A 26781-nucleotide genomic window follows, 5' to 3' on the forward strand; every position below is an offset into this window, starting at 1 on the left:
ATGTAGCTGAGGCTGGCTGTGAACCTGCGACCCTCCTGTCTCAGCCTCCTAAATGCTGGGGTTAGTGTGCGCCACCACGCCGGGCCTATTCTATTTATTTATTTATTTATTTTTGTGGTACTGGAGGTGAAACCCAGGGACATTCTACTTCCAAGCTATATCCCCAGCCCTATTTTTTATTCCTTATTTTGAAACAGGGTCTCACTGAGTTGCAAAGGGCCTCACTAAGTAGCTGAGGCTGGCTTTGAACCTGCGTGATTCTCTTGTCTCAGCCTCCCAAATGCTGGGGTTACAAGTGTGCGCCACCACGCCCAGCTTTATTTATTTATTTATTTATTTTTTATTTTTATTTTTGGTGGTACTGGGGTTAAATATTTATTAAAATATTTATTAAAATATTTATTAAAATATTTATTTTAATATATATAATATATATATTTATATATATATATTATATATATATAAATATATTATATATAAATAAATATATATATTTATATATATAAATATATTATATATAAATAAATATATATATTTATATATATAAATATATATAAATATATATATATAAATATATATATAAATATATATAAATATATATATATAAATATATATAAATATATATATAAATATATATATTTATATAAATAAATATATATATTTATATATATAAATATATACATATATATTATATATATATAAAATAATAATATATATATAATTTATAAAATATTTATTAAAATATTTATTAAAATATTTATTAAAATATTTATTAAAATAAATATTTTTATTTTTGGTGGTACTGGGGTTAAATAAATATTTTATTTATTTTTATTTTTATTTTTGGTGGTACTGGGGTTCCTGGAAGCCCTTCTACCTCTGGGCTACACTCCCAGACCCATTTTTACATTTTTATTTGGAAACAGGGTCTCCTAAGCCAGCGCCTGCGGCTGGCTTCGAACCTGAGCGATCCTCCTGTCTCTGCCTCCCAAGCGCGGGGATTACAAGCGTGCGCCACCATGCCTGGCTCCAACTTTATTTTTTATTTTGAAACAAGGTTTCACTAAATTGTGGAGGGCCTCACTAAGTAGCTGAGGCTGGCTTCGAACCTGTGATCCTCCTGTCTCAGCTTCCCACGTACTGGGAATACAAACATACGCCACCACGTCCGGCTACCAGACTCTTAAAGTTTTATTACAAAGAGAAAGGAGGAAAGAGGATGGAAGGAAGTGGCACACTGCAGTGGGGCATCCCCATTGGAGTGTTCTGAAACAGATGACCAGGGGCTGAGGTGATGGAGTAATGGGGAGTGAGTGCTAATTGCTTATGGGTACATTCTTTTTGGAAGCGATTAAAAAATTCTGGAAAGCCAGACTCGGTGGTGCACAGCTGTAACAGATTACTTGGGAGATTGAGACAGGAAGACGACAGGCTCAAGGATGGCCTCAACAACTTACCGAGGCCCTCAGCAATTCAGTGAGTGGTTTAGTTGGAGGTATATAGCTTGGAGGCAGAATGCATCTGGATTCAATCCCTAGTCACACACACACACACACACACACACACACACACACACACACACACGTCCCAGAATTAAATAATGGTGATCATTGTATAACTCTGTGAATATACTAAAACAAAACAAAAAATGAATTAGCCATGCTTGCTGGCACACACCTGTAATCACAGTACCTGGGAGGCTGGCACAGGAGGCTCACAGGTTCAAGGCCAGCCTTTACAATTTAGTGACACCCTGTTTCAAAAACAAAAAGGGTTTGGAAGGGTGTGGTGGTAATGCTTTGTAATCCCAGTACTTCCGAGGCTGAGTCAGGAGGAATCCGGGTCCCATGGCCAGCATCAGCTACTTATGAGGCCCTCTGCAACTTAGTGAGACTATGTTTCAAAATACAGACTAAAAAAAAATAGGGCTGGGGGTGTATCTCAAAGGTTGAATGCCCCTGAGTTCAATCCCTGGCAACACACACACACACACACACACACACACACACACACACACACACACACACGTTACTGGTATAGTTCAGAGGGAGAACTCCCCTGGTTCAGTCCCCAGTACTATCAACGACAAACCAGTGAACACATACCGTGAGCTTGTTGAAGTTTTCCTTGAAAGAGTGGGTGGAAAAAGCAGCCCCAGACTGAAGGGCAAGGGCGTGGAGATGTGTGTGCAGATGGCTCTTTGGAGAAGCTTGTGTGTGATGGAGAGGAGAGGGACAGGGCACTAGCTGGAGCTAGAAGTGAAGCCCTGCTCACGTCTCCCTTGCTGACCAGTGAGCAGGGAGAGTGAAGTCAGCTGACAGCCTGGGATCACCGCACCCTGGGGGCCGCCTGCAGTGTGAGCCGAGGTCCTGCTGTCCCGGGCATCCCCAGCCAGTGACTGAGCCGGTGACGGTGACGCAGAGCCTGTCACTGAGGGCAGGCAGGGAAGGGTGACAGCTCATCTTGACCAGGATCCCTTGGCCAGCTTGGAGCTGGGGGGACAGGGCCCTGAGAACTGTGGGGGAGCTGGGATGTGAGGCCTGAGTGCTGGGGGCGGGGTGATGGAGGATGGGATGAGTACTGGGTAGGAATACTAGGGCCTAGTGATGTCTACAGTGGGGATCCAGCGCACACAGGGTGAGAGAGGGTTTAGGATTGTTATTTTCTTTTCTTTTTTTTTTTTTTTTTTTTTTTGCGGGTCTGGGGATGGAACCCAGAGGCATTTGACCTCCGAGCTATACCCCCTGCCCTATTTTTTATTCTTTAATTTGAAACAGGGTATCACTGAGTTGCAGAGGGCCTCACTAAGTAGCTGAGGCTATCCGTGAACTGCGATCCTCCAGTCTCAGCCTCCCAAATGCTGGGATTACAAGTGTGAGCCACCAAGTCTGGTTTAGTTTTTTTGTTTTGTTTTGTTTTGTTTTTGTTTTTGTTTTTTTTGTGGGTCTGGGGTTGGAACCCAGGGGCATTTGACCTCCAAGCTACACCCCCTGCCCTATTTTTTATTCTTTATTTTGTTTTTTGTTTGTTTGTTTGGCAGGACTGGAGATGGAACCCAGGGGCATTCTACCTTCAAACTACACTTGCAGCCCTATTTTTTTATTCTTTATTTTGAAACAGGGTCTCACTAAGTTACAGAGGGCTTCACTAAGTAGCTGAGGCTGGCCATGAACCTGCAATCCTCCTGTCTCAGCCTCCCAAGTACTGTAATTACAAGTGTGCACCACCACACCTGGCTTTATTCTTTATTTTGAAACAGGGTCTCATCGAGTTGCAAAGGGCCTCACTCAGTAGTAGCTGAGACTGGCTGAGAATCATGATCCTCCTCCTGTCTCAGCTGCCCAAATGCTGAGATTACAAGCATGTGCCACCAAGTCCGGCTAGAGTCTTGCTAAGTTTCTGAGGATGTCCTTGAACCTGCAATCCCCTGTGTCAGTCTCCCAAGTACTGGTATTACAAGCATATGCCACCACTCCTGACTTTTTTTTTTTAATTTTATATTTATTTTATTTTTATTATATTTTATTTTGAAACTGGGTCTTACTAATTTATCGAGGCTAGCCTCAAATCTGTTATTCTCCCATAGCAGCCTCTGAAATACTGGGATTATAGGCATAGGTCACCATGCCTGGCTTTTAGCTTTTTATTTTATTAATTAATTTTTTTTTTTTTTTTGGTGGTACTGGGGTTCCTGGAAGCCCTTCTACCTTCGGGCTACACTCCCAGACCTATTTTTATATTTTTATTTGGAAACAGGGTCTCTTAAACCAGCGAGGCTGGCTTCGAACCAGCGCGATCCTCCTGTCTCCGCCTCCCAAACGCGGGGATTACAAGCGTGCGCCACCACGCCTGGCTTATTTTACTAATTTAATTTTTGTGGCATTGAGTATTGAACCCAGGGACATTCTACCTCCGAGCTACACCCCTAGCCCTATTTTTTATTCTTTATTTTGAAATAGTGTCTCACTAAATTGTGGAGGCTTAAGTAGCTGAGGCTGATCCTTCTGTCTCAGCCCTCCAAATACTGGGATTATAAATGTGCACTACCATACCCGCTAGGATAAAAGCTTTGGAGCCAGCCTCCTCAATTTAGAGAGGCTCTCAGCAACTTAGACTCTCAGCAATTTAGCAAAATCCAGTTTCTGAATTAAAAAATTAATAGAGCTTGTGGGTATAGGTTGGAGGTAGAATGCCCCTGGATTCAATTTCCAGTATCAAACAAACAAAAAAACAAAACAGAAATAAACAGGGCCTTACCTTAAACCTATGATCCTCCAGTCTCAGCCTCCCAAGTACTGGGATCATAGGCAGGCACCACCATGCCAAGCTAGATTGATTGTACTTTTACATTTACCCTAGATCTGTAATCCCGGTATTTAGGAGGCTGAGACAGGAGGATTACATGTTCAAGACCAGAGCATCAGCAATTTAGTGAAACTCTGTTTCAAAACCTTGGTTTCACCCCCAGTACCACAAAAAAGTACATAAGTAGATAATAAATAAATAAATAGGGCTTGAACAGCCAGATGTGGTGGCACACACCTGTAATCCCAGTACTTGGGAGGCTGAGAGAGGCGGATAGCAGGTCCAAGACCAGCCTCAGTAACTTAGTGAGACTCTCAGAAGTCTAGTAAGATCCTGTTTCAAAGCAAAAAAATGTAATAAAGAAAGGGTTGGGGAAATAGTTGGGAGGTAAAATGCCTCTGGATTCAATCCCCAATAACATACACACACACACACACACACACGCAAACACACAAACACACACACACACACACACCCTTCTCCCAGGGTTGAGGGGCTGCAGGTAAGTTTGTGGCACTAAGAGGTTCTCTGGTCTCTCTGGTTCTGAGAATTTGTGGTTCCAGCCAGTCACTACAGAACCTCAGCCCAGCACGTGACTGCAGTTACAGGTCACTCCTGTCATCTATAACTACAAAGATCCCCAAAGTTGCCAGAACTCAAGAATAAAACGGGAAGGCAAACCAGCAGCAAAAGAAATGGTATGGTCTTGCCAGTGTGGGTGCCCCCTCCACACACTGTGGCCTCAGCAACCATTTCCAAAGCCCCAGCTGAGACACAGGTGGGCACAGGGTCCTAAGGACTCCCCGGGATGGATCAGGGCTCTCAGAGGGTCAGGGATGCTCAGCGGCCCTGCAAAGGGGTGGAGAACTGCCCAGGTCTTTCTGAAACGGAAGCCCTGGGTGGAAAGGGAGGGGCTGCTTGGCCCTGGGAGCCCCCGCTCCACCCCCACCCCATAGCTCCTCCCCTCGCTGGGTGCCCTCCTCTGGTGCTCCAGGTGGTGCACGCCACCCTGCGCTCCCTTCACCTCGCTCTGCGCCTAAGGTCGGGTGGGGACAGGCTGGGGCCACCAGCCAGCTCCATGGACAGGGACTTTGCCTCTGCTCACCTTCCAGCTTTGGCAAGAAACGAAGAAAGGTCTCTGTGGCTTTGCGTTTGGGGGATACTTCCCAGGTCAGAGAGAACAATTCCAGCTTGGGTTGACCATAGAAGAAGGGACAGAAAGAGCCCAGAACATTCCTCCAGGTAGGAATCCTTCATTTTTTGCTGGTGTGTGTGTGTGTGTGTGTGTGTGTGTGTGTGTGTGTGTGTGTGTGTGAAAATGAACAGTTTCCCCCTGGTCAGATGGGGACTTGCTCTTGTTGATTTCCTGGTCTCTTTCTGACCGCATCATTCTATGACTCTGAAACCATAACCTCAGTCAGTCATTCCACAAACATCTCCTGAGTAAACTGTGCCAGGTGCTACCAATAAATAAGACCTGGATCCTGCCCCCAAGGCTCCACCGTCTAGATGGGAGACTAATATAATAATAGCTACCACCCTTATGGTGGGTGAAACCTTTTATTGTAAACATTAGTTTTGTTTTTTAACCTAGCCACCACTATAAGAAGTAAGCATACTTCTAACCCTATTTTCCAGATGAGAACACTGAGGTGTGGCAGCTTCTAACCACTATTATGCTGCCAGCCTGTCCTGTAAAGAGACAACCAGGGCAAGAAGGGCATTTATGACAGGCGGAGAGGGATGGCAGGAGCTCTCTAGAGGGATGGATAAAGCCTCATCTTAACCCACATCTCCAATGTATAAAGCAGAACCAAGCTGCAGTCATCTCAAAGCTGGGGACCTCAGACATTGTAGGGTCAGCTGGAATTTGAAGCCTCTGGAGATCAGGATCAGGGGTCTTTCTCCCCAACTCCTGGGCAGTGGATGGAGTGGGGGCCCCCTGAAGATTCCTGGCAGGTTCCTGGCAGGTCTGTCCCCAGCCTTCCAGGGTGGGGACTCATCTGGCCTGGGGCAGTGTCCCAGCAGCCTGAGTGGTGGATGGCCTGGGAAGGCAGGGGAAGACCCAGAAAACTATGTGCCCCACCCCCCGTGGGGAACTTGGCCTGTGGCTCTCCCCCTCCTCATGGTTCTCAGCACCCATCTCCCAGCTGTCCCCAGGCCAGGCAGAGGGAGGACAAAAGCTGATTATTCCACTGGGGGCTGCACTGAGCCACATGAATGGGGTATTGACAACCCCATGTCTGCATCCAGATAAGTTTTCACCCTCTCCCCAACTAGACTGTCTGCATGCCAGGGTGGAGGCAGAGCCCAGAGAGATGGAAAGGTGGGCGAGGGGACCCTTCTGGGAGGGGCACCATGTCCCAGGCACGTCCCTCCATCCATCCCACACAGCCATCCTCCCGGCCACCTGCCCCTGCTTCCCCATGACCAGGAGGCAACTGGCCACTGCTCATCCCCAGTCCAGTTCTGCCAACGCCCAGCTATCTTTTGTATCTGTCCTTCCTCTCTGTCCTGAGGACAGACACACCAGCCTCTGAACCAGCCTCCATCTGTCCCCAACCAACCAATCTATTGTTGGCATGCCCAGTGTCGTACTCCTGCTGAAGTCTGCAAGGAAAAGGGACACTTAAAGCCAGGCATGGTGGCGCACGCTTGTAATCCCAGCATTTGGGAGGCTGAGACCGGAGGATCACGGTTCGCAGACAGCCTCAGCTACTTAGTGAGTCCTTCTGCAACTTAGTGAGACCCTGTTTCAAATTAAAGAATAAAAATCAGGGCAGGGGGTGTAGCTTAGCTCGGAGGTGAAATGCCTCTGGGTTCCATCCTCAGACCCACAACAACAACAACAACAACAAAAAGAATAAAAAATAGGACTGGGGATGTAGCTTGGAGGTAGTATGCCCCTGGGTTCTATCCCCAGTACCGCCAAAAAAGAAAAAAAAAGAAAAAGAAAAAAATGTATATTTATATTCCCCCGAAATTAAGTGGATTTATTTATTTATTTATTTATTTATTTATTTATTTATTTAGGTACTGGGTATTGAACCAAGGGGCATTCTACCTCTGAGCTACACCTCTAACCCTATTTTTTTTTTTTTTTATGGTACTGGGGGTGGAACCCAGAGGCTTTCTACCTCCAGGCTATACCCCCAGGCCTAGGCCTTTTTTATATTTTATTTGGAAACAGGGTCTCACTAAGTTGCTGAGAGCCTCACTAAGTAGCTGAGGCTGGCTTCGAACCTGTGCGATCATCCTGTCTCAGCCTCCCAAGAGCAGAGATTACAAGCGTGCGCCACCACGCCCAACTAACCCTATTTTTTATTCTTTATTTTGAAACAGGGTTTCACTGAGTTGCAAAGGGCTTCACTAAGTAGGATCTTAGAGCCGGTGTGGTGGTGCAGGCTTGTAATCCCAGCATTTGGGAAGCTGAGACAGGAAGAGCACAGTTTGCAGACAACCTCAGCTACTTAGTGAGGCCCTTTACAACTCAGTGAGACCCTGTTTCAAAATGAATAAAACTGGGTGTGGTGGCGCACACTTGCAATCCCAGCTCTTGGGAGGCTGAGACAGGAGGATCGCGCAGGTTCGAAGCCAGCCTCAGCTACTTAGTGAGGCTCTCAGCAACTTAGTGAGACCTTGTTTCCAAATAAAGTATATTAAAAAAATAGGTCTGGGAGTATAGCCTGGAGGTAGAAAAGGCCCTGGGTTCCACCCCCAGTACCACACATACACAAACACACACAAAATAGGGCTGGGGGTGTAGCTCAGAGGTAGAATGCCCCTGGGTTCCATCCCCAGTTCAGAAAAAAAAAAAAAGAAAAAAAAAAAAAAGTAGTAGCTGAGGCTGTCCACGAACCGCAATCCTCCTGTCTCAGCCTCCCAAATGCTGGGATTACAAGTGTGCGCCACCACACCCAGCTTTATTCTTTATTTTGAAACAAGGTCTCACTAAGTTGTGGAGGGCCTCACTAAGTAGATGAGGCCTGCTGTGAACCTGTGATCCTTCTATCTCAGCCTCCGAAGTACAGAGTTTACAAGCATGCGCCGCCATGTCCGTCTTAAATGGGTTTATTAAATGGTACCTGTGGTACCCTCACACTTTGGGACACATGGCTCTGGAGGATAAATGTTGAGTCACTGGGACTGTCATGGTTGTGCCCAGCTGACGCTTCCAACCTCATCTCCCACCCCTGCCTTCTTCATGGGTCCTCTGCTCCAGCAGAGCCTAACTCCTCGGTCCTGTCTGGCCACACTCCCAACTCTCATCTCCCAGCTGTCGCTCCTGCCGTTGCCTTCCCTAGGAATGTCAAAACCAAGTGGCGATGTCATTCCCCCGAAGCTGGCCCCGCTGGCCCCTCCTGCTGGAAGTAAGCACTCCGGACCTTGAATTCCAGATGTTCCAGCTGTGACTTCCCCCTGGCCCCTTGATGGGACCATCTGAGAGGCCGTCCACTGGCTGGATGCACCAGGGAGCAGAGATGCGAGGCGGTCCCCCGCTGGATGAGAAGAGCAGGGGGTGGAGGCCTGGAGATGGGGGTGCTGTCCCTCCTCCACTGCCTCCGGCCCTGTCCTTCCTCCTCCTCCTGCCGCTGGGTGAGTGTTCCTTCCTTCCCGGCCCCTGCTACTTCCTCTTTCTGGCTTTCAATCTCTTAGCTGTTGAATATGGTGGGAGGTGGTTGTGAATGAGTTGGAGTTCAGTGCTCTTTCCATTCTACCTCCGAACTACACCCCCTGCCCTATTTTTTATTCTTTATTTTGAAACAGGATCTCACTAAGTTGGGGAGGGCCTCACTAAGTAGCTGAGGCTGTCTGCGAACCGCGATCCTCCTGTCTCAGCCTCCCGAGTGCTGGGCTTACAAGCCTGTGCCACCACGCCCGGCTTCCAGCTTTCTTTTGAACCCAGGGACATTACTACCGCCAAGCTACATGCCCAGCCCTACTTTATTTTTATTTGGAGACAGAGTCTCGCTAGGTTGATGAACGTCTCACTACTTGCTGAGGCTGGCGGTGAACCTGCCATCCTTCTGTCTCAGCCTCCCAAGTACTAGGATTACAAGCGTGAGCCACCACGCCTTGTCTTCCTTCCAGCTATGACACTGGCCCAGGGCTGAGGAAAGCTAAGAGCCCGAGTCTGGGGAGTAGAGGGTTTATACTGCAGGTGGGAGCTTAATGTCCTCCGAAGAAAAGAAAGCCGGGCGTGGTGGCTCATGCTTGTAATCCCAGCACTCGGGAGGCTGAGACCCAGAGGTTCGTGGTTCGCAGACAGCCTCAGCTACTTAGTGAGGCCCTCTGCAACTCAGTGAGACCCGGTTTCAAAATAAAGAATAAAAAATGGGGCAGGGGGTGTAGCTCGGAGGTCAAATGCCCCTGGGTTCCATCCCCAGACCCGCAGAAAGAAAGAAAGAAAGAAAGAAAGAAAGAAAGAAAGAAAGAAAGAAAGGTCCCCAGAGAGTGGGCAGTGAGGGACACAGAATAAAAAGAGGAGGCAGAGTGTGGTCTCACCCGCGGTGTGACTGCTGAGAATCTGGTAGAATCAATGGAGTCAAATGACCTATGGACATCGTTTTTTTGTTTTGTTTTTTTTTTGTGGTACTTGAAGTGGAACCCAGAGGCTTTCTACCTCCAGGCTATACTCCCAGACCTATTTTATATATTTTTTAAATTTGGAAACAGGGCCTCACTAAGTAGCTGAGGCTGGCTTTGAACCTGCGCGATCCTCCTGTCTCAGCCTCCCAAGCACGGGGATTACAAGCGTGCGCCACCACGCCCGGCTTGGACTATCTTAAATCAAAAAAGAAGAGCCAGGCGTGGTGGCGCACGCTTGTAATCCCAGCATTTGGGAGGCTGAGACAGGAGGATCGTAGTTTGCAGACAACCTCAGCTACTTAGTGAGGGCCTTTGCAACTCAGTGAGACCCTGTTTCAAAATCAAGAATAGAAAATAGGGCTGGAGGTGTAGCTCAGAGGTAGAATGTACTGGGTTCCATCCCCAGAACCACACACACACACACACACACAAAAAGAAAGAACAAAGAAAGAGCCAGTACTTGGGAGGCTGAGGTAGGAGGATCGAAGGTTTACATCCAGCCTCAGCAACTTAGGCTCTCAGCAATCTAGTGAGACCCTGTTTCAAAATAAAAAATAAAATAGGGCTGGGGGTGTAACTTGGAGGTAGAATAATGCCCCTGGATTCAATCCCCAGTACCAGAAGAAAAGGGAAGGGAACCTCACTTTCTCCATCTGTAAAATGGGTACACTAGTACATGGTTCAGTGTGTGGTTGTAAGGATTCTATAAAGTAATGCATATGAAAGTGTCTGAGAGCCGGACGTAGTGACACATGCTTGTAATCCCCATGCTTGGGAGGCTGAAACAGGAGGATCGCACAGGTTTGAAGCCAGCCTCAGCTACTTAGTGAGGCTCTCAGCAACTTAGTGAGATCCTGTTTCCAAATAAAATATATAAAAAAATAGGTCTGGGAGTATAGCCTGGAGGTAGAAACGGGTTCTACCTCCAGTACCACAAAAAGAAAGAAAGAAAGAAAGAAAGAAAGAGCGAGCCTGAGAATTGTTAATACGCTGAGCACCAGTGAGGGACCATTATCAAGTATTTAATTTTGCCTGCTCTGCCGGCTTCCCTGCCTCTCCTCTCTGACCAGAATTGTATGGTGACATGTGTGACTGTCCAGTCGTAACCTCTGCTCTAGCCTGTATTTGCTGTGGGGCTTTGAACAAGGTGCCCCACCTTCCTGAAGCTGAAATTATCCTCTCTATAAAATCATAACTTGCCAGTTATGGTGGCACATGCCTGCAGTGCTAGTACTTGGGAGACTGAGACAGGAAGCTCACAGGTTCAAGGCCAGCCTCAGCAACTTAGTGAGACCCTGTTTCAAAATAGAAAAGGGCTAGAGTGTAGCTGGAAGGTAGAACGCCCCCGAGTTCAATCCTCAGTACCAGAAAAAAAAAAAAAGCCGTAACTCCCAACTTGTCCTAATGAGTTAGTCCACCTAAGGCAGAACGTACATATGCGACCGCTAGAGCAAGACTCGTGTTCAGAGGCAAATCGTTGTGGTGTGTGTGTGTGTGTGTGTGTGTGTGTGTGTGTGTGTGTGTGTGTGTGTGTGAGAGACAGGGATTGACCCAGGGCCATCCTGCCTCCAAGCTATACTCCCAGTCCTTTTTTATTTTGAAATAGGGTCTCACGAAGCTGCTGAGGCTGACCTCGAACCTGTAATCTTCCTGTCTCAGCCTCCTAAGTACTAGGATAACAGGCATGTGCCACAGTGAGATGCTCACCCATAGGAGCAAATCTTTTTTGGTGGAAATCCAACTTACACGGTTGAGGGGAAGTCACGGAACCTCTGCTAATAAGATACCAGAGTGGGCACGATTGGAATTCCAGCTTCTCAGGGGGATGACGCAGGTGGCAGGTTTGAGATCAACCCGGGCAAAATAGCTAAACTCTGTCTCAAAATAAGAATAAATGATAGCCGGGCGTGGTGGCGCACGCTTGTAATCCCCGCGCTTGGGAGGCGGAGACAGGAGGATCGCGCAGGTTCAAAGCCAGCCTCGCTGGCTTGAGAGACCCTGTTTCCACATAAAGTTAAAAAATAGGTCTGGGAGTGTAGCCCGTGGGAGTGTATCCCGGAGGTAGAAGGGCTTCCAGGAACCCCAGTACCACCAAAAAAAAAAAAGAAGAAGAAGAAGAAGAAGAAGAAGAAGAAGAAGAAGAAGAAGAAGAAGAAGAAGAAGAAGAAGAAGAAGAAGAAGAAGAAGAAGAAGAAGAAGAAGAAGAAGAAGAAGAAGAAGAAGAAGAAGAAGAAGAAGAAGAAGAAGAAGAAGAAGAAGAAGAAGAAGAAGAAGAAGAAGAAGAAGAAGAAGAAGAAGAAGAAGAAGAAGAAGAAGAAGAAGAAGAAGAAGAAGAAGAAGAAGAAGAAGGGCTGAGCCAGGCGTGGTGGCGCACACTTGTAATCCCCGCACTTGAGAAGCAGAGACAGGAGGATCGCGCAGGTTCGAAGCCAGCCGTGCTGGCTTAAGAGACCCTGTTTCCAAATAAAAAAGTATAAAAATAGGTCTGGGAGTGTAGCCCAGAAGCAGAAGGGTTTCCAGGAACCCCAGTACCACAAAAAGAAAAGAAAAGAAAAAAGAAAAAAAAAGAATAAATGGGGCTGAGATGCTGAGATGTAGGTCAATGGTAGAGCACCCCTCTGCCTGAGGTTCAATTCCTAGTGCTACAAAAACACAACAAACCCTGAGCAGGGAACCCCGGGGACACAGAGATGATACAGGCGTGGCCACATTATAGGTAGAGGGCCCTGAAAGAGGCATGTGCATGGTACCTGGGTGTGCAGAAGAAATCACACTTCTCGCTGAAGCTCCAGGAAGATTTTGCAGAAGAATGGCTCTAAACTGGGGCCTGAGGATTAGCAGGACTGTAATGACCAAGGTTAGCCAGAGGTGTTAAATGCCCCTATTCCCAGTACTTGGGAGGCTGGTGTAGGAAGATCACAGGTTTGAAACAGTGAGTTCGGATGTAGAATGCCTCTGGGTTCAATCTGAGGTGTATCACCATGCCGGGCTGAGATACTGTTTCAAAATAAAAAATAAGTAGCCGGAGCATGGTGGTGCACAAGTAATTCCAGTACTTTGGAAACTGAGACAGGAGGCTTGCAGGTTTGCAGCCAGCATCAGCTACCTAATGAGGCCCTCCACAACTTAGGGAGACCCTGTTTCAAAATAAAGAATTAAAAAAAAAATAGGGCTGGGGTATAGTTAGAAAGTAGAATGTTCCTGGGTTGGTCCCATCTCCAGTATCATCAAAATAAATAAATAAATAAATAAATAAATAAATAAATAGCTGGGTATGGTGGTATATGGTTGTAATTCCAGTACTTGGGAGGCTGAGACAGGAGGATCATTTGTTCGAAGCTAGCCTTGGTAATTTTTTTTTTTTTTTTTTTTTGTCCTGGGAAGGGAACCCAGGGGCCTTTTACCTCCGTGCTACACTCCCAGACCTATTATATATTTTTTTTCTTTGGAAACAGGGTCTCTTAAGCCAGCGAGGCTGGCTTCAAACCTGTGTGATCCTCCTGTCTCTGCCTCCCAAGCGCAGGGATTACAAGCGTGTGCCACCACGCCCGGCTAGCCTTGGTAATTTAGTGAGGCTCTGAGCAACTTAGTGAGACCCTGTTTCCAAATAATACAATAAAAAGGTCTGGGGGGTATAGCTTAGAGGTAGAATGCCCCGGAGTTCAGTTTCTAGTACCATAAATATCAATCAATAAAAACAAAAAATAAAAAGGGAGCTGGACATATTGGCACATGCCTGTAATCCCAGTACTTGAGAAGCTAAGACAGGAGGTTCAAGGCCAGCCTTAGCAATTTAGTGAGACCCTGTTTTAAAATTAAAATTATAAGCCAGGCATGGTGGCACATATCTGTAATATTAGTACTTGGGAAGCTGAGAGAGGAGGATTACAATTTTAAAAGACAATCACAGCAGAGTAAAATTCTCATCAACCTAAAGAGACCCTATTTCAAAATAAAATAGGGTTGGTGGTGTAACTCAGAGGTAGAATACCCCTGGGTGCAATCCCCAGTACCAAAATAAGTAAATAAATAAATAAATATATTTTTAAAGCCAGGTATAGTGGTACAAGCCTGTAATCCCAGTACTTGGGAGACTGAGACAGGAGGATGGCAGGTTTGAGGACAGCCTCAGCAATGTAGTGAGACTCAGCAACCTAATGAGACTCTGTTTCAAAAAAAACTAAAAAGGCTTGGTGTGGTAGCGCAGGCTTGTAATCCCAGCGCTTGGGAGGCTGAGACAGGCTACTTAGTGAGGCTCTCAGCAACTTAGTGAGACCCTGTTTCCAAATAAAAAATATAAAAATAGGTCTGGGAGTATAGCCCGGAGGTAGAAAGCCCCTGGGTTCCACCCCCAGTACCACATTTAAAAAACTAAACTAAAAAGAACTGGGGGTGTAGCTTGGAGATAAAACACCCCTAGGTTCAATCCCTAGTACCAGAAAGACAAATAAAAATAATGAATTAGAGCTGCAGAACACTCTGAGTTCAATCCCCAGTACCAGAAAAAATAATATGAGGCTGAGAGGTCCCCTTGGGTTCAATTCCCAGTACTGGGGGAAGAAAGTGGGTACTGGGGTTGTGACTCAGTTGTTCAGCATTTGCCCAAGATGCACAAGACCCGTGGATTAATCCCCAACACCGCGGGGGGTGGGGGGGCAAGTAAACTGAGAAGTGGGCATGGTGACACACACCTGTAATCCCAGTACTTGGGGGGCTGAGACAGGAGGGTTGCAGGTTCAAGGACAGCCTCAACAATTATCAAGGCCCTCAACAATTAATCAACTTAGTGAGACCCTGCTTCAAAATAATAAAAGCCAGGCGTGGTGGCGCACGCTTGTAATCCCAGCATTTGGGAGGCTGAGACCTGAGGATTGCGGTTCACGGACAGCCTCAGCTACTTAGGCCCTCTGCAACTCAGTGAGACCCAGTTTCAAAATAAAGAATAAAAAATAGGAAGACGGGCGTGGTGGTGCACGCTTGTGATCCCAGCATTCGGGAAGCTGAGACCGGAGGATCGCGGTTTGGGGCCAGCCTCGGCTACTTAGTGAGGCCCTCTGCAACTCAGTGAGACCCGGTTTCAAAATAAAGAATAAAAAATAGGGCAGGGGGTATAGCTCGGAGGTTGAATGCCCCTGGGTTCCATCCCCAGACCCGCAAAAAATAAAAATAATAATAATAAAATAATAATAATAATAATAATAATAATAATAATAATAAATAGTGCTGGGCATGTAGCCCAGAGATGAATGCCCCTGGGTTCAATCCCCATTACCTCCTCCTTTCCCAAAAGTAAGGCACTAAACGGCCTTGTAAAGAAATCCCAGGGGCTGGGGCTCCTGCAGGTAGTGGCGAAACTGCAAGAGATTTAGAAGTTGCGTGAGAGAGGCAGGTCTGTATCCCAAGCAGGTCTTTCTGGGGGGCCCATGGACCACAAGGAAGAGGTGAGGCAGGGAGGCTCATGGGGACATCAGCAGAAAGAGGCCCTGGGGCTTTGGAAAACTAGGAATCCGCGAGGAGGTGGGTAATGGGGAGGGCTGGGCGGAGGGGCCAGGCTCTTCCTCGCTCTGTTTCAGCCGGCGCCCTGCAGCCCACGCCACTGACCTTTCCAGGTAGGTGCCCTCCTCCCTCCTCCTTCCTCCCGCTCACCTGCTCAGGTACTCCGCAGCTCAGACAGCGGAGCCCAGCGACTAACCCGCCCTCTCCACCGCACTGCCTCAGTCTCCCCGGTTGAAGGAGGAGCTGACCCCTCGCCCCCGCTTCGCGGCGCGGCGGGCATCCTGCGGGTTGGCCCGGGGTCCCCCTGGCGCCGGCCCCTTCCCTCTTCACAGAGCTGAGGCTGGTGGGGGGCCCGAGCCGCTGCCGGGGGCGCCTGGAGGTTCAGCACAGCGGCGCCTGGGGCAGCGTCTGCGACGACGACTGGGACGTGGTGGATGCCAACGTGGTGTGTCGCCAGCTGGGCTGTGGCCTGGCGCTGCCCGTGCCGCGGCCCCTTGCCTTTGGCCAGGGCCGAGGCCCCATCCTGCTGGACAACGTGGAGTGCCGGGGACAGGAAGCTGCGCTGAGCGAGTGCGGCAGCCGGGGCTGGGGCGTCCACAACTGCTTCCACTACGAGGACGTGGCTGTCCTCTGCCACGGTGAGCAGAGCGGCCCGGGCCTGGGAGGGCAGGTTCACTGGGGGGCAGCAGGGCTGTCGGCTAGATAAATGGAGGGCCTTCCAGTGGAGACAGAATCAGACCCAGGACTCCTGGGTCCCAGAGGTTCTTCTGGTTCACCCTGTGACCTTGGCCTGGAGATGTCCCAGCAGAGACCGTGTGTGTGTGTGTGTGTGTGTGTGTGTGTGTGTGTGTGTGTTACTAGGGATTGGGCATTTTTTTTGTGTGTGTGGTACTGGGGGTGGAACCCAGGAGCATTCCACCTCCAAGCTACACCCCCAGCCCTATTTTTTATTTATTTGTTTATTTATTTATTTATTTATTTATTTATTTATTTAGGTGATACTGGGGGTGGGACCCAGACCTATTTTATACTTTATTTGGAAATAAGGTCTCACTAAGTTGCTGAGAGCCTCACTAAGTAGCTGAGGCTGGCTTTGAACCTGTGTTATCCTCCTGTCTCAGCCTCCCAAGCATGGGGATTACAAGCTTGCGCCACCACACCTAGCTATTCATTAGTTTTGAAACAGGGTCTCACTACATTGCAGAGGGCCTTACTAAATAGCTGAGGCTGTTCATGAACCACAATCCTCCAATCTCAGCCTCCCAAATGCTGGGATTACAAGGGTGCACCACCACACCCGGCTTATTTTATTTATTTTTAATTTTTTTTTTTTTTTTTGTGGTACTGGGGATGGAACCCAGGGTCATTCTACCTCCAAGCTATACTCCCAACCCTATTTTGAAACAGGGTCTCACTGAGTTGCAAAGAGCTGAGGTAGCTGAGTCTGAGCTGGGAGTGGTGGCGCAAGTTTGTAATCCCAGCATTTGGGAGGCTGAGACAGGAGGACTGGCGATTTGCAACAGCTTCAGCCACTTAGTGAGGCCCTTTCCAACTCAGTAAGATACTGTTTCGAAATAAAGAATTAAAAATAGGGCAGGGGGGTGTAGCCCGGAGGTTGAATGCCCCTGGGTTCTATCCCCAGTACCACACACACAAAAAAAATGTAGCTGAGGCTGTCCTCTAACTGGGATCCTCCTGTCTCAAGCGTGTGCCACCATACCCAGTTTAATTTTTATTTTACTTTATTTTTGTGGTACTGGGGATGGAACCCAGGGGCATTCTACCTCCGAGCTATATCCCCAGCCCTATTATTTCGAAACAGGGTCTTATTGAGTTGCAAAGGGCCTCACTAAGTAGCTGAAGCTGGTTGCGAGCCCGGATCTTCCAGTCTCAGCCTCCCAAATGTTAGGATTACAAGTGTGCGCCACCACGCCTGGCTAATTTTTTTATTTTAAAAGAAGGTCTCAGCCAGGCATAGTGGCACACGTTTGTAATCCCAGCATTTGGGAGGCTGAGACCAGAGGATGCAGTTCAAGGACAGCTTCAGCTACTTAGTGAGGCCCTTTGTAACTTAGTGAGACTGTGTTTCAAAATAAAGAGTAAAAAATAGGGCAGGGATGTAGCTCATAGGCTGACTGCCCCTGGGTTCCATCCCCAGACTTAAAAAAAAATGTCTCACTAAATTGCAGAGGGCTTTACCAAGTAGCTGAGGCTGGCTGCAAATCTGCAATCCTCCTGTCTCAGCCTTCCAAGTATTGGGATTACAAGCATGCGCCACCATTCCCAGCTCCAATTTTATTTCTTATTTGGAAACGGGGTCTCGCTAGGTTGCTGAAAGCCTCACTAAGTAGCTGAGGCTACCTCAAACCTAAGATTGTCCTGTCTCAGCCTCCCAAGTACTGGGATTACAAGCATCTGCCACCACTCCCTAATACCACCAAAAGGAAAAAAAAAAAAAAAGGAAGTATGCTTTATGAGAAGTGTAGAATTCTAGTGGCCTCTTCTCTTCTCATATCCCACATTCATGGCTTTGGCTCTTTATGGTGTCAAAGGCCCTGGGCGGGGAGAGGGGACAGCACCAAAGGAGGCCATGTCCCTGCCCCTCACGCATTCTCTGGGTTCAAAGATACAGAATAGAAAGATCCCTGTATCCTTCCTTCCACATCCTGTTTCCTCCCCAGAATTCCTGCTGACGCAGCCCCCAACAAGGAAGGTGTTAACCAGTAGAGCTCCCCCTACAGCTCCTCAGAATGGGAAAGGTAAGGCAGGGGGATGTGGGAGATGCCCTGGGTCTTAGGAGTTTCCCATATCTCCCAGGCGGGGGGAGGGACTACTAGCCAAAGGTTAGAGAAAGTTTGGTCGAGGCTGGTGAGGTGGAGCACAGTCTAATGGAAGAATCGAGCTGCACAGAATGAAGATCAAGATGTATAACAAGAAAAGGAAAAACGTGGCAGGGTCAGGGCTGACCCACTTCTATAACATCAACTACTCCAAAGGCTGTGGCGGGAGGACGGCAAGTTCAAGGCCAGCCTGGGCACCTTAGCCATTCACTGCCTTTAAATATTTTTAAAGGGTTGGGGATGTAGCTCAGCGATAGAGTGCTTAACTAGCAAGTGCGAGGCCCTGGTTCAACTAACGCATCTTAAAAAAGCTAAAGGAAAAGGGCCCGTTCACTGAGGCAAGGAAGCCTAGGGAATGTCCCTCCCATCATATCAGGAAGGGCTTCCAGGAGGAAGGGTTGTAGGGGCCGCTGCACCTTGAAAGGTGAGGTGTTCTTCAGGCAGCAGTAAACTAGGCAGAGGCGCATCCTAGACGTGCAAGAGCGCGAGACAGGGAAGGGAGGGTTGGCCTTAGGCAGGAGTGACAACCGAGGCTGGTGGACCGGGGTCCCACAGTCCAACCCCATCTGGACTGTGAGGAAGTATGCCGCGGAGGTGGGCAGCTCCCTGGCGGGTCCTGGACCCAGGGCACCATGGGCGTGGGGAGGCCGGGTGCACTCGCGCAGGGGGGGTGGGAGGCGGCCCCGCGGGAGAGGCTTCCCGCCAGCACCCCCATCCCACAGGTGAGGGCAGCGTGCGCCTGGTGGGGGGCGCCGGCCCGTGCCAGGGCCGGGTGGAGATCCTGCACGGCGGCCTGTGGGGCACCGTGTGCGACGACGACTGGGGGCTGCCGGACGCCGCCGTGGTCTGCCGCCAGCTGGGCTGCGGGGCGGCCTTGGCCGCCACCACGAACGCCTTCTTCGGCTTCGGCACCGGGCACATCCTGCTGGACAACGTGCACTGCGAGGGCGGCGAGCCCCGCCTGGCTGCCTGCCAGAGCCTGGGCTGGGGCGTGCACAACTGCGGCCACCACGAGGACGCCGGAGCGCTGTGCGCAGGTGCGGGAGCCGGAGGGGCGGGGCGGGAACCTGGCCACCTTCGGGCTTCCAGGGGCTCTTCCCGAAGGCTCCAAATTTAGTTATCCCGGTCCTGCTAGAAAGTGGCTCAGGATACTCAGTGCTCCGTATGGCACACAGCGCTGCTCCACTCAGATGAGCCTCCAGAATTTTCAAGCTCTTCCCAAGAACTCTTCGTGGAATCCTTCAGAAAAAAAATAACAATATTCTAGAATTGCTACAGAGATCCTTCTGCACAGTCGTCCGCATTCCTGAACCTCTAAAAATGTTTCTGTCTCTCTCTGTAGGGATTGAGCCCAGAAATGTTCTACCACTGACTTACACCCCTAGGCCGTGTGTGTGTGTGTGTGTGTGTGTGTGTGTGTGTGTGTGTGTGTGTGTTACTGGTGATTGAATCCAGGGGCATTCTACCATTACATTACCCTGGCCTTTTAAATTTTTATTTTTAGTAGGAGTGGCGGCGCATCCTTGTAATACCAGCATTTAGGAGGCTGTGACAGGAGGATCGGGGTTCGAAGACAGCCTCAGCTACTACTTAGTGAGGTCCTTTGCAACTCATGTGAGACCCTGTTTCAAAATAAAGAATAATAAAGGGGGGGGGGGCTGAGAGTGTAGCTCAGAGGCAGAATGCCCCTGGGTTCCATCCCTAGTAGCTAAAAATTTTTATTTATTTTTTTAATTTTGAGCAAGGTGTGATGGCACACGCTTGTAATCCAGTACTTGGGAGGCTGAGACAGAGGTTAATAGGTTCATGGCCAGCCTCAGCTACTTAGTGAGGTGCTCCACAACTTAGACCTTGTTTATTTCCTTTTTTTTTTTTTTTTTTTTGGTGGTGGTACTAAGAGTGGAACCCAGGGGCTTTCTACCTCCAGGCTATACTCCCAGACCTATTTTATACTTTATTTGGAAACAGGGTCTCACTAAGTTGCTGAGAGCTTCACTAAGTCGCTGAGGCTGGCTTTAGACCTGTACGATCCTCCTGTCTCAGCCTCCCAAGCGCTGGGATTATAAGCATGCACCACCACACCCGGAACCTTGTTTCAAAGTAAAAAAAAAAAAATAGAGCCAGGCGTGGTGGCACACACTTGTAATCCCCAGCATTCAGGAGGCTGAGACAGGAGGATCACAGTTAGCAGACAGCCTCAGTTACTTAGTGAGGCCCTCCTCAACTTAGTGAGACCCTGTTTCAAAAAAAACAAAGAATAAGCTGGGTGTGGTGGCGCAGGCTTGTAATCCCAGTATCAGGGAGGCTGAGACTGGAGGACTGCAGTTTGTGGATAACCTCAGCTACTTAGTGAGACCCTGTTTCAAAATAAAGAATAAAATATAGGGCAGGGGGTGTAGCTCGGAGGTCATATGCTTCTGGATTCCATCCCCAGTCCCACATAAATAAATAAATAAATAAATAAATAAATAAATAAATAAATGGCAGGGGGTGTAGCTCGGAGGTCATATGCTTCTGGATTCCATCCCCAGTCCCACATAAATAAATAAATAAATAAATAAATAAATAAATAAATAAATAAATGGCAGGGGGTGTAGTTCGGAGGTAGAATGCCCCTGGGTTCCATCTTAAGTACCACACACACAAAAATAATAATAAAATAAAATAGAACTGGAGGTAGTGGCATGTGGTGATGCATGCCTGTAATCCCAATATTTGGGAGGCTGAGAAAGGAGGTTCACCCCTAGCCTCATTGCTTAGTGAGGCCCTCTGCTACTTAGTGAGAACCTATTACAAAATAAAGAATAAAAATTAGGACTGAGGGTGTAGCTCGGAGGTAGAAAGCCCCTGGGTTCCATCTCCAGTACTACAAGAAGAAGAAGAGAAGGAAGAGGAGGAGGAGGAGGAGGAGGAGGAGGAGGAGAGGAGGAAAGGAAAGGAAAAGAAAAAATGCCCCCGGTTCAATCTCCAGTACCACAAAAATAAAATAAGACTGAAGGTATAACTCAGCGGTAAAATATCCCTGGGTTCCATTCCTTCAGCCCCCCTCCAAATAACTAAATAAAGTAAAATATATATATATTTATTGTACACAGGGGGTACTGGGATTTGAACCCAGGGACATTCTACCTCTGAGCTATACCCCAGTCCTATTTTATTTTTTATTTTGTAACAGGGCCACACTAAGTTACTAAAGCTGACCTTGAACCTGCAATCTTCCTGTCTCGGCCTCCCAAATACTAGAATCACAGGTATGCATCACCATGCCTGACAAAATATTTAGTTTGAAGCCTTCCTCACTAAATTGTTAAGGCTTCAAACCTGCGATTTGCCTGTCTCAGCCTCTCAAGTATTAGGATTAGAAGTGTGTGCCACTACGCCCAGCATGAGTCTGACCTCTAACTTTCAGTTCTCCTGTTTCAGCCTCCCACGTACTGGGATTATAGACTTAATGCCATTGTACCCAGCCTATAATATTATTTTCTCTCCACTTGGACCCTCTCCAACTTGGGAAATGTTCTCGGCAAATAGAAACAATGGCCAATAACACCATTTCATAGATGGATTACATTATACAAGATGGAAGGTGCTTATAGCACAAGTACTATCACTTACAAGAGGAAAAGTTAGCCAGGAGTGGTGGCACAAGCCTGTATTCCCAGTATTTCGGAGGCTGAGACCAGAGAATTGCAGGTTCAAGGACAACCTCAGCAAGTAGTGAGGTTCTCAGGAACCTAACAAGACTGTTTCAAAACAAAAATAAAATAGGGCTGGGGTGTAAATTGGAGGTAGAATGCCTCTGGGTCCATCCCCAGTACCACACACACAGACACACACACACACACACACACACACACACACACACACACACACACAGTTGAGGCCTTAGAAGGAAGGCCTCATCCATGCTCAGTGAGCCTGGCAGAGCCGTGGTGGCCTTGCGGCTTGGCCTTCAGCAGGCCCCTTGCCCTTTCTAGATGGGAAAGATGAGTCTGGCTCTGTAAGCCCCTCAGGACTGTGTGTGACCCTCCCTGGTGGGCAAGGCTTTCTGTATCTCCACATCGGGCTTGGACACTCTGGGCTTCTGAGAATATTGGACATTGGAGAGAAATGAAAGCTTGTTCATACAAGCCCCGTATAAACTGAGGTATATACATCTTTCCTGCGTTGTCCAATATGGCCGACCTTGGATTGCAGCGAGGGTCAAACCCCTAGTTCTGGAAGTAAAATCGGATGCCTTCTGGAATGCCTTCCTCTCCTCCCTGACAGCGCATGGAACCAGGAATCTGTACCTCTGCCTCTGATCCTGTGCTTTTTTCTCCTACTCTAGTCCTGGGCCCAACAATTCTCACAGCACTGCCACTCTCAGCCACAAGAGGGGACTGGACCTGGCAATCCGAGCCAGCAGGTAAGGGGCCCACGCTCCAGGCTGAAATGGTGGGGCACGGTGGGTGGGGCTGGGAGCTGGGAAGGCTGTTCTGGATGCAGGACTGACAGGCCGGAGCTTTTGGCCAGATGGCGGAGGTGGGTGCGAGAACCACCAGCAGGTGGCACGAGGATGAAACCCGGGGCTCTGAGAAGTTTGGCAGGGTGGGAAGAGGTAGTAAGAGGCTTCTTCAAAGCACTCAAGTAAAATTTGGGGCTGCTGCTGAGATTGGAAATTCAGAGGGCTTGTGAGAGGGTTGAAATGCATCAAGGTTGGAAGTGGAATTAGGTCTGGAGTTATCGCTGGGATTCAAATTAGGTTAATGCCTGGAATTAGGATTCGGTTATTCCAATCAGGTTTCCTAGAGATTCCATCCACCTCATTGACTCGGCAACATGGGGACCCCGAGGTGGGATGTGGGTATATAGTTGGGGTCTCCCGGTAGGGGCCCCGTGTCCTGCAGGACAGGCCGCCTTACCCCCTTCCATGCTCCAGATGCCCTCCCCGTCTCTGCAGCTACGGGAGTTGGTGCCCAGCCTTCTGGGGTGACGGCACAGTCCACCACTGCCGCCTGGGCCGCGGGGAAGAAAAGTAAGTGGCAGAGCCGGGCTTCCGCGGGGGGTGGGTGACGGTGGGCCGGGGCTCTGCCTGGGAGCTGGCCGCGGGCCTGTGCGCCCCGCAGGCGGGCGGCTGCGGCTGGTGGGCGGCCCAGGCCCGTGCCGCGGCCGCGTGGAGGTGCTGTACGCCGGGGGTTGGGGCACCGTGTGCGACGATGACTGGGACTTCGCGGATGCGCGCGTGGCCTGCCGCGAGGCCGGCTGCGGACCCGCGCTGGGCGCCACGGGCCTCGGTCACTTCGGCTACGGCCGCGGTCCGGTGCTGCTGGACAACGTGGGCTGTACGGGTACCGAGGCCCGCCTGAGCGACTGCTTCCACCTGGGCTGGGGCCAACACAACTGCGGCCACCACGAAGACGCGGGCGCACTCTGCGCGGGTGAGGCTGCTGCAGCTCGGCGCTGAGGGGCACGCACGAGGAGGGTGGGCGGGGCGTCGCGAGGCATGGGCGGGGCCTGCTGCGGGATGGGCGGAGCCGCTCGCACTGCAGCACTGCGGCGAGCGCCCTACGTAGAAATAGCCTGACGGTCGGCGCGCTCTGCGGCTGCGCGGCGGGGCCGGCCTGGAAAGGCGTGTCCTCTGCAGTGGAGAGTAGGGCGGAGCCCGGACTGTGCGGCCGCAAGGATTCTCGCCAGCCTAGGTCCTGCCTGGAAAGGGCGGGGTTACTTGTTCAAAGCCCTGTAAGGCTCTAGTAATGGCGATGGGAAGCAGAGAGTCTGTTAGTCTTCCCAGAGCTGGTCTGTGACCTTTAGAGGAGTCTGTGGAAATGGGGCCTTTGCAGAGTCGGGCTGGACATTGTAAAATACGTCTGTTTATGGATTGCTGTGGGAAATGATATCTAAACCCTCATTTGGTGCCCTGGCCTATTAGTCCTCCCCTTCCCCAAAGCTTGGTCACAAAAGGTTGGTCCCCAGGGTCAAATTAGCAAAACTGCCATTTCTTTCTCGTTGTTGTTGTTTTTGGTACTGGGGATTGAACCCAAGGGTATCTAATTCTGAGCCACACCCTCAGACCGTTTTATTTTGAAACAGGGTCTTGCTAAGTTGTTGAGGCTACCTTTGAACCTGTGATCCTCCTGTCTCAGTCTCCCAAATACCGGGATTACAGAAGTGCATCAATGTGCCCCGCTTAAAACTGCCGGGACAGAGAGCAGGTTTTCAGGATCCCATGAAGTCCTTTCTGGCTCTAGAATAGGCTTCCTTAGGGAAGAACTAGGGTGACCTGGCCTAAGGACAAGCCCTCCGTGACAGCAAATCTTTTTCTCTGTCCTTAATGATCCAGGCCCAGAGGAGCTGGGACTACAAGTCCAGCAGGACGGTTCTGAGACCACCCGAGCGCCCACTCCTCGACCCAGGGATGGTAGGTGCACAAACACCTGAAAGTTAGGTAGAGACTCAGGTCAGGATGCACTTGTATCGGTGTAGGTCACAGCCTGGGTTACAGCAGCTCACAGATTTGAACCAGATTCTGGAATCTTTTGTACTGACTCAGGCCTCATTAATTGTGGCATCGTGTCCTAAAGGCGGGCTTCAAACTAAATCATTCTAGAGGTTTCTAGAGTTGGGATCAAAATGAGAGTATGGGAATCCTGGGCTGAGAGGAATAATGAAGGATTCAGAATTTAGCTCAGGAAGTCCAGGGAGTGGGAGGGAGTCTACAGTCATCTTCAGGGGACTCGATAGGACATGAACACAGTCTCCAAACAGCTGGCCTGGGCTTGAGGTACTGGGATTATGAGCAGGGGCCTAAGGACACGTCACATAGAAACTCCTGGCACCTTAAGCACGTGTTTTCATGTGTTGGCTTGCTTTCTTTCTGTCCTTGAGTCTCTGGGTGTGGACTCTGCTCATCTTAATTTAGTCTCATGTTTTCTCCTTTTACCCCCTCTAGTGCCTTTTACCCCCTCTCTCTCCCCTTTCCCTGTCCTAGCAAGGAGGCCCCCTGACATGGGCCAGTGTCTTCCAGCTCCGGCTTTGTCTCTGCACAGGTCACCTACGTCTGTCCAGCGGAACCCACCGATGTGAGGGGCGTGTAGAGCTCTTCCTAGGGCAGCGGTGGGGCACTATTTGTGATGACGCCTGGGATCTGCGGGCAGCTGGTGTCCTGTGTCGCCAGCTGGGCTGTGGCCAGGCTCTGGCAGCCCCTGGCGAGGCCCACTTCGGCCCAGGCCGGGGCCCCATCCTTCTGGACAACGTCAAGTGCCGTGGGGATGAGAGCACCCTGCTGCTGTGCTCTCACATCCGCTGGGATGCCCACAACTGTGACCACAGCGAGGATGCCAGTGTCCTGTGCAGGCCCTCATGACCCAGCTGGCTCTGCAGACCACCTCTTCATCCATCTCCTCCGCGGGGAGTCTACTGTGACCTGCCCCTCCTCCTCCTCCTCCTCCTCCTCCTCCAGGAAGCCCTCATCCTATGACTTCTACAGTTCATCTCGCCCCTCCCTCCCCTTGCCTGGGAGAAAAGCTGCCCAGAGTGAGAAGTCCTGCATGGGGGGTCTGGCCCTACCCCCATCAACTTACTGCGTGACCTCAGTTTGTGGTCAGCTATCATGGAGCCAGTGCAGCAAATGCATTCATATTTTGCTCAGTCAAATCTGAAAGTGGGGAGAGGGGAAGGATGACTTCTGACTCTTCTCCTTGAAGAAGCTTCACTTACAGTACTCCTGACCCTGCCTTCCTTGACCTGGATCCAGAAGGCTCAGGGTTTATCTGTAAATGGAATATCATTCCCTCCCCTAATCTATCTTGGGATCCCCAAGAAAGAGGGAGGGACAGAAAGATGTGTGGCTCTTCTTTAGACTCTCAGGGGCTGCAGAAGAACCTGACCTTCTCTGAGGGCCTGAACTCAGATGGTGCTCGACTGGACAAGGCGGCTGCAGGGGCCAAAGCAGGGACAGTAGCTCCTCCCTACAGCTGGAACCAGCATCTCGGATTTATGCTGCCCCTGCCAAGCCTCCACTTTGCAGTAGCAAAGAAGCCTGGGGGCTTATAGCCACCCGTTCATAGGTGCCAAGTTAATAAAGCATTGTCCTCTGTCTTTTAACCGAGATTATTGTTCGCTGCAATGCATTATTTGCGGCAGCAGGAAAGAGTCTAGGCAGAACTCTCTGGAGGAAACTGGTGTGGGGATGGAGGGCGGTGGCCCAGAGCATCATCCTGAGCCCTGGGCAGCCATGAGCCCATCACATCCTGGAAACGCTGACTCACTGTGGCGGGCTTCCAGGCCCCTAGAGGATCCCCTGGCCCATCTCCTTTTTCCACTTAAATATACAGAAATCTCGATCCATCAAAAGAAGAGGTTTATTCAAGGTCATAGAGCAAAGTCACTAAAAGAGAAAGAAAATCCTAGAGAGGAGGTAGGAAGGGAGACAGACCAGTGTTGGGCTTCCTCAGGGACTGACTGCTCTTGGGGCAACGGGGATGGGGGTTTAGGGGGCTGTCAGAGCCTCTCCCTCCTCCAGGCTGCATGACTTGCCAGTGTCCAGTGTCCAGTGTCTTTCCCTGTCTCT

General features: G+C 49.6%; 1 protein-coding gene across 1 annotated transcript; it reads left to right on the forward strand.

The window, feature by feature from the left end:
• Window positions 1-8735: 8735 nt before the first annotated feature.
• SSC4D (scavenger receptor cysteine rich family member with 4 domains) lies at window positions 8736-25575 on the forward strand (the record flags this gene model as incomplete). The annotated part of the gene is made up of 10 exons (XM_080702245.1): window positions 8736-8901; window positions 15468-15503; window positions 15723-16028; window positions 18072-18149; window positions 18953-19267; window positions 22561-22638; window positions 23173-23247; window positions 23339-23650; window positions 24553-24630; window positions 25259-25575. The coding sequence occupies 10 exons, from the start codon at window positions 8736-8738 to the stop codon at window positions 25573-25575; spliced, it is 1761 nt and encodes a 586-aa protein (XP_080558371.1).
• Between the last annotated feature and the right edge of the window lie 1206 nt (window positions 25576-26781).

This window comes from Muscardinus avellanarius (assembly GCF_963383645.1).
Source record: "Muscardinus avellanarius genome assembly, chromosome: 10".
NCBI classification, from domain to species: domain Eukaryota; kingdom Metazoa; phylum Chordata; class Mammalia; order Rodentia; family Gliridae; genus Muscardinus; species Muscardinus avellanarius.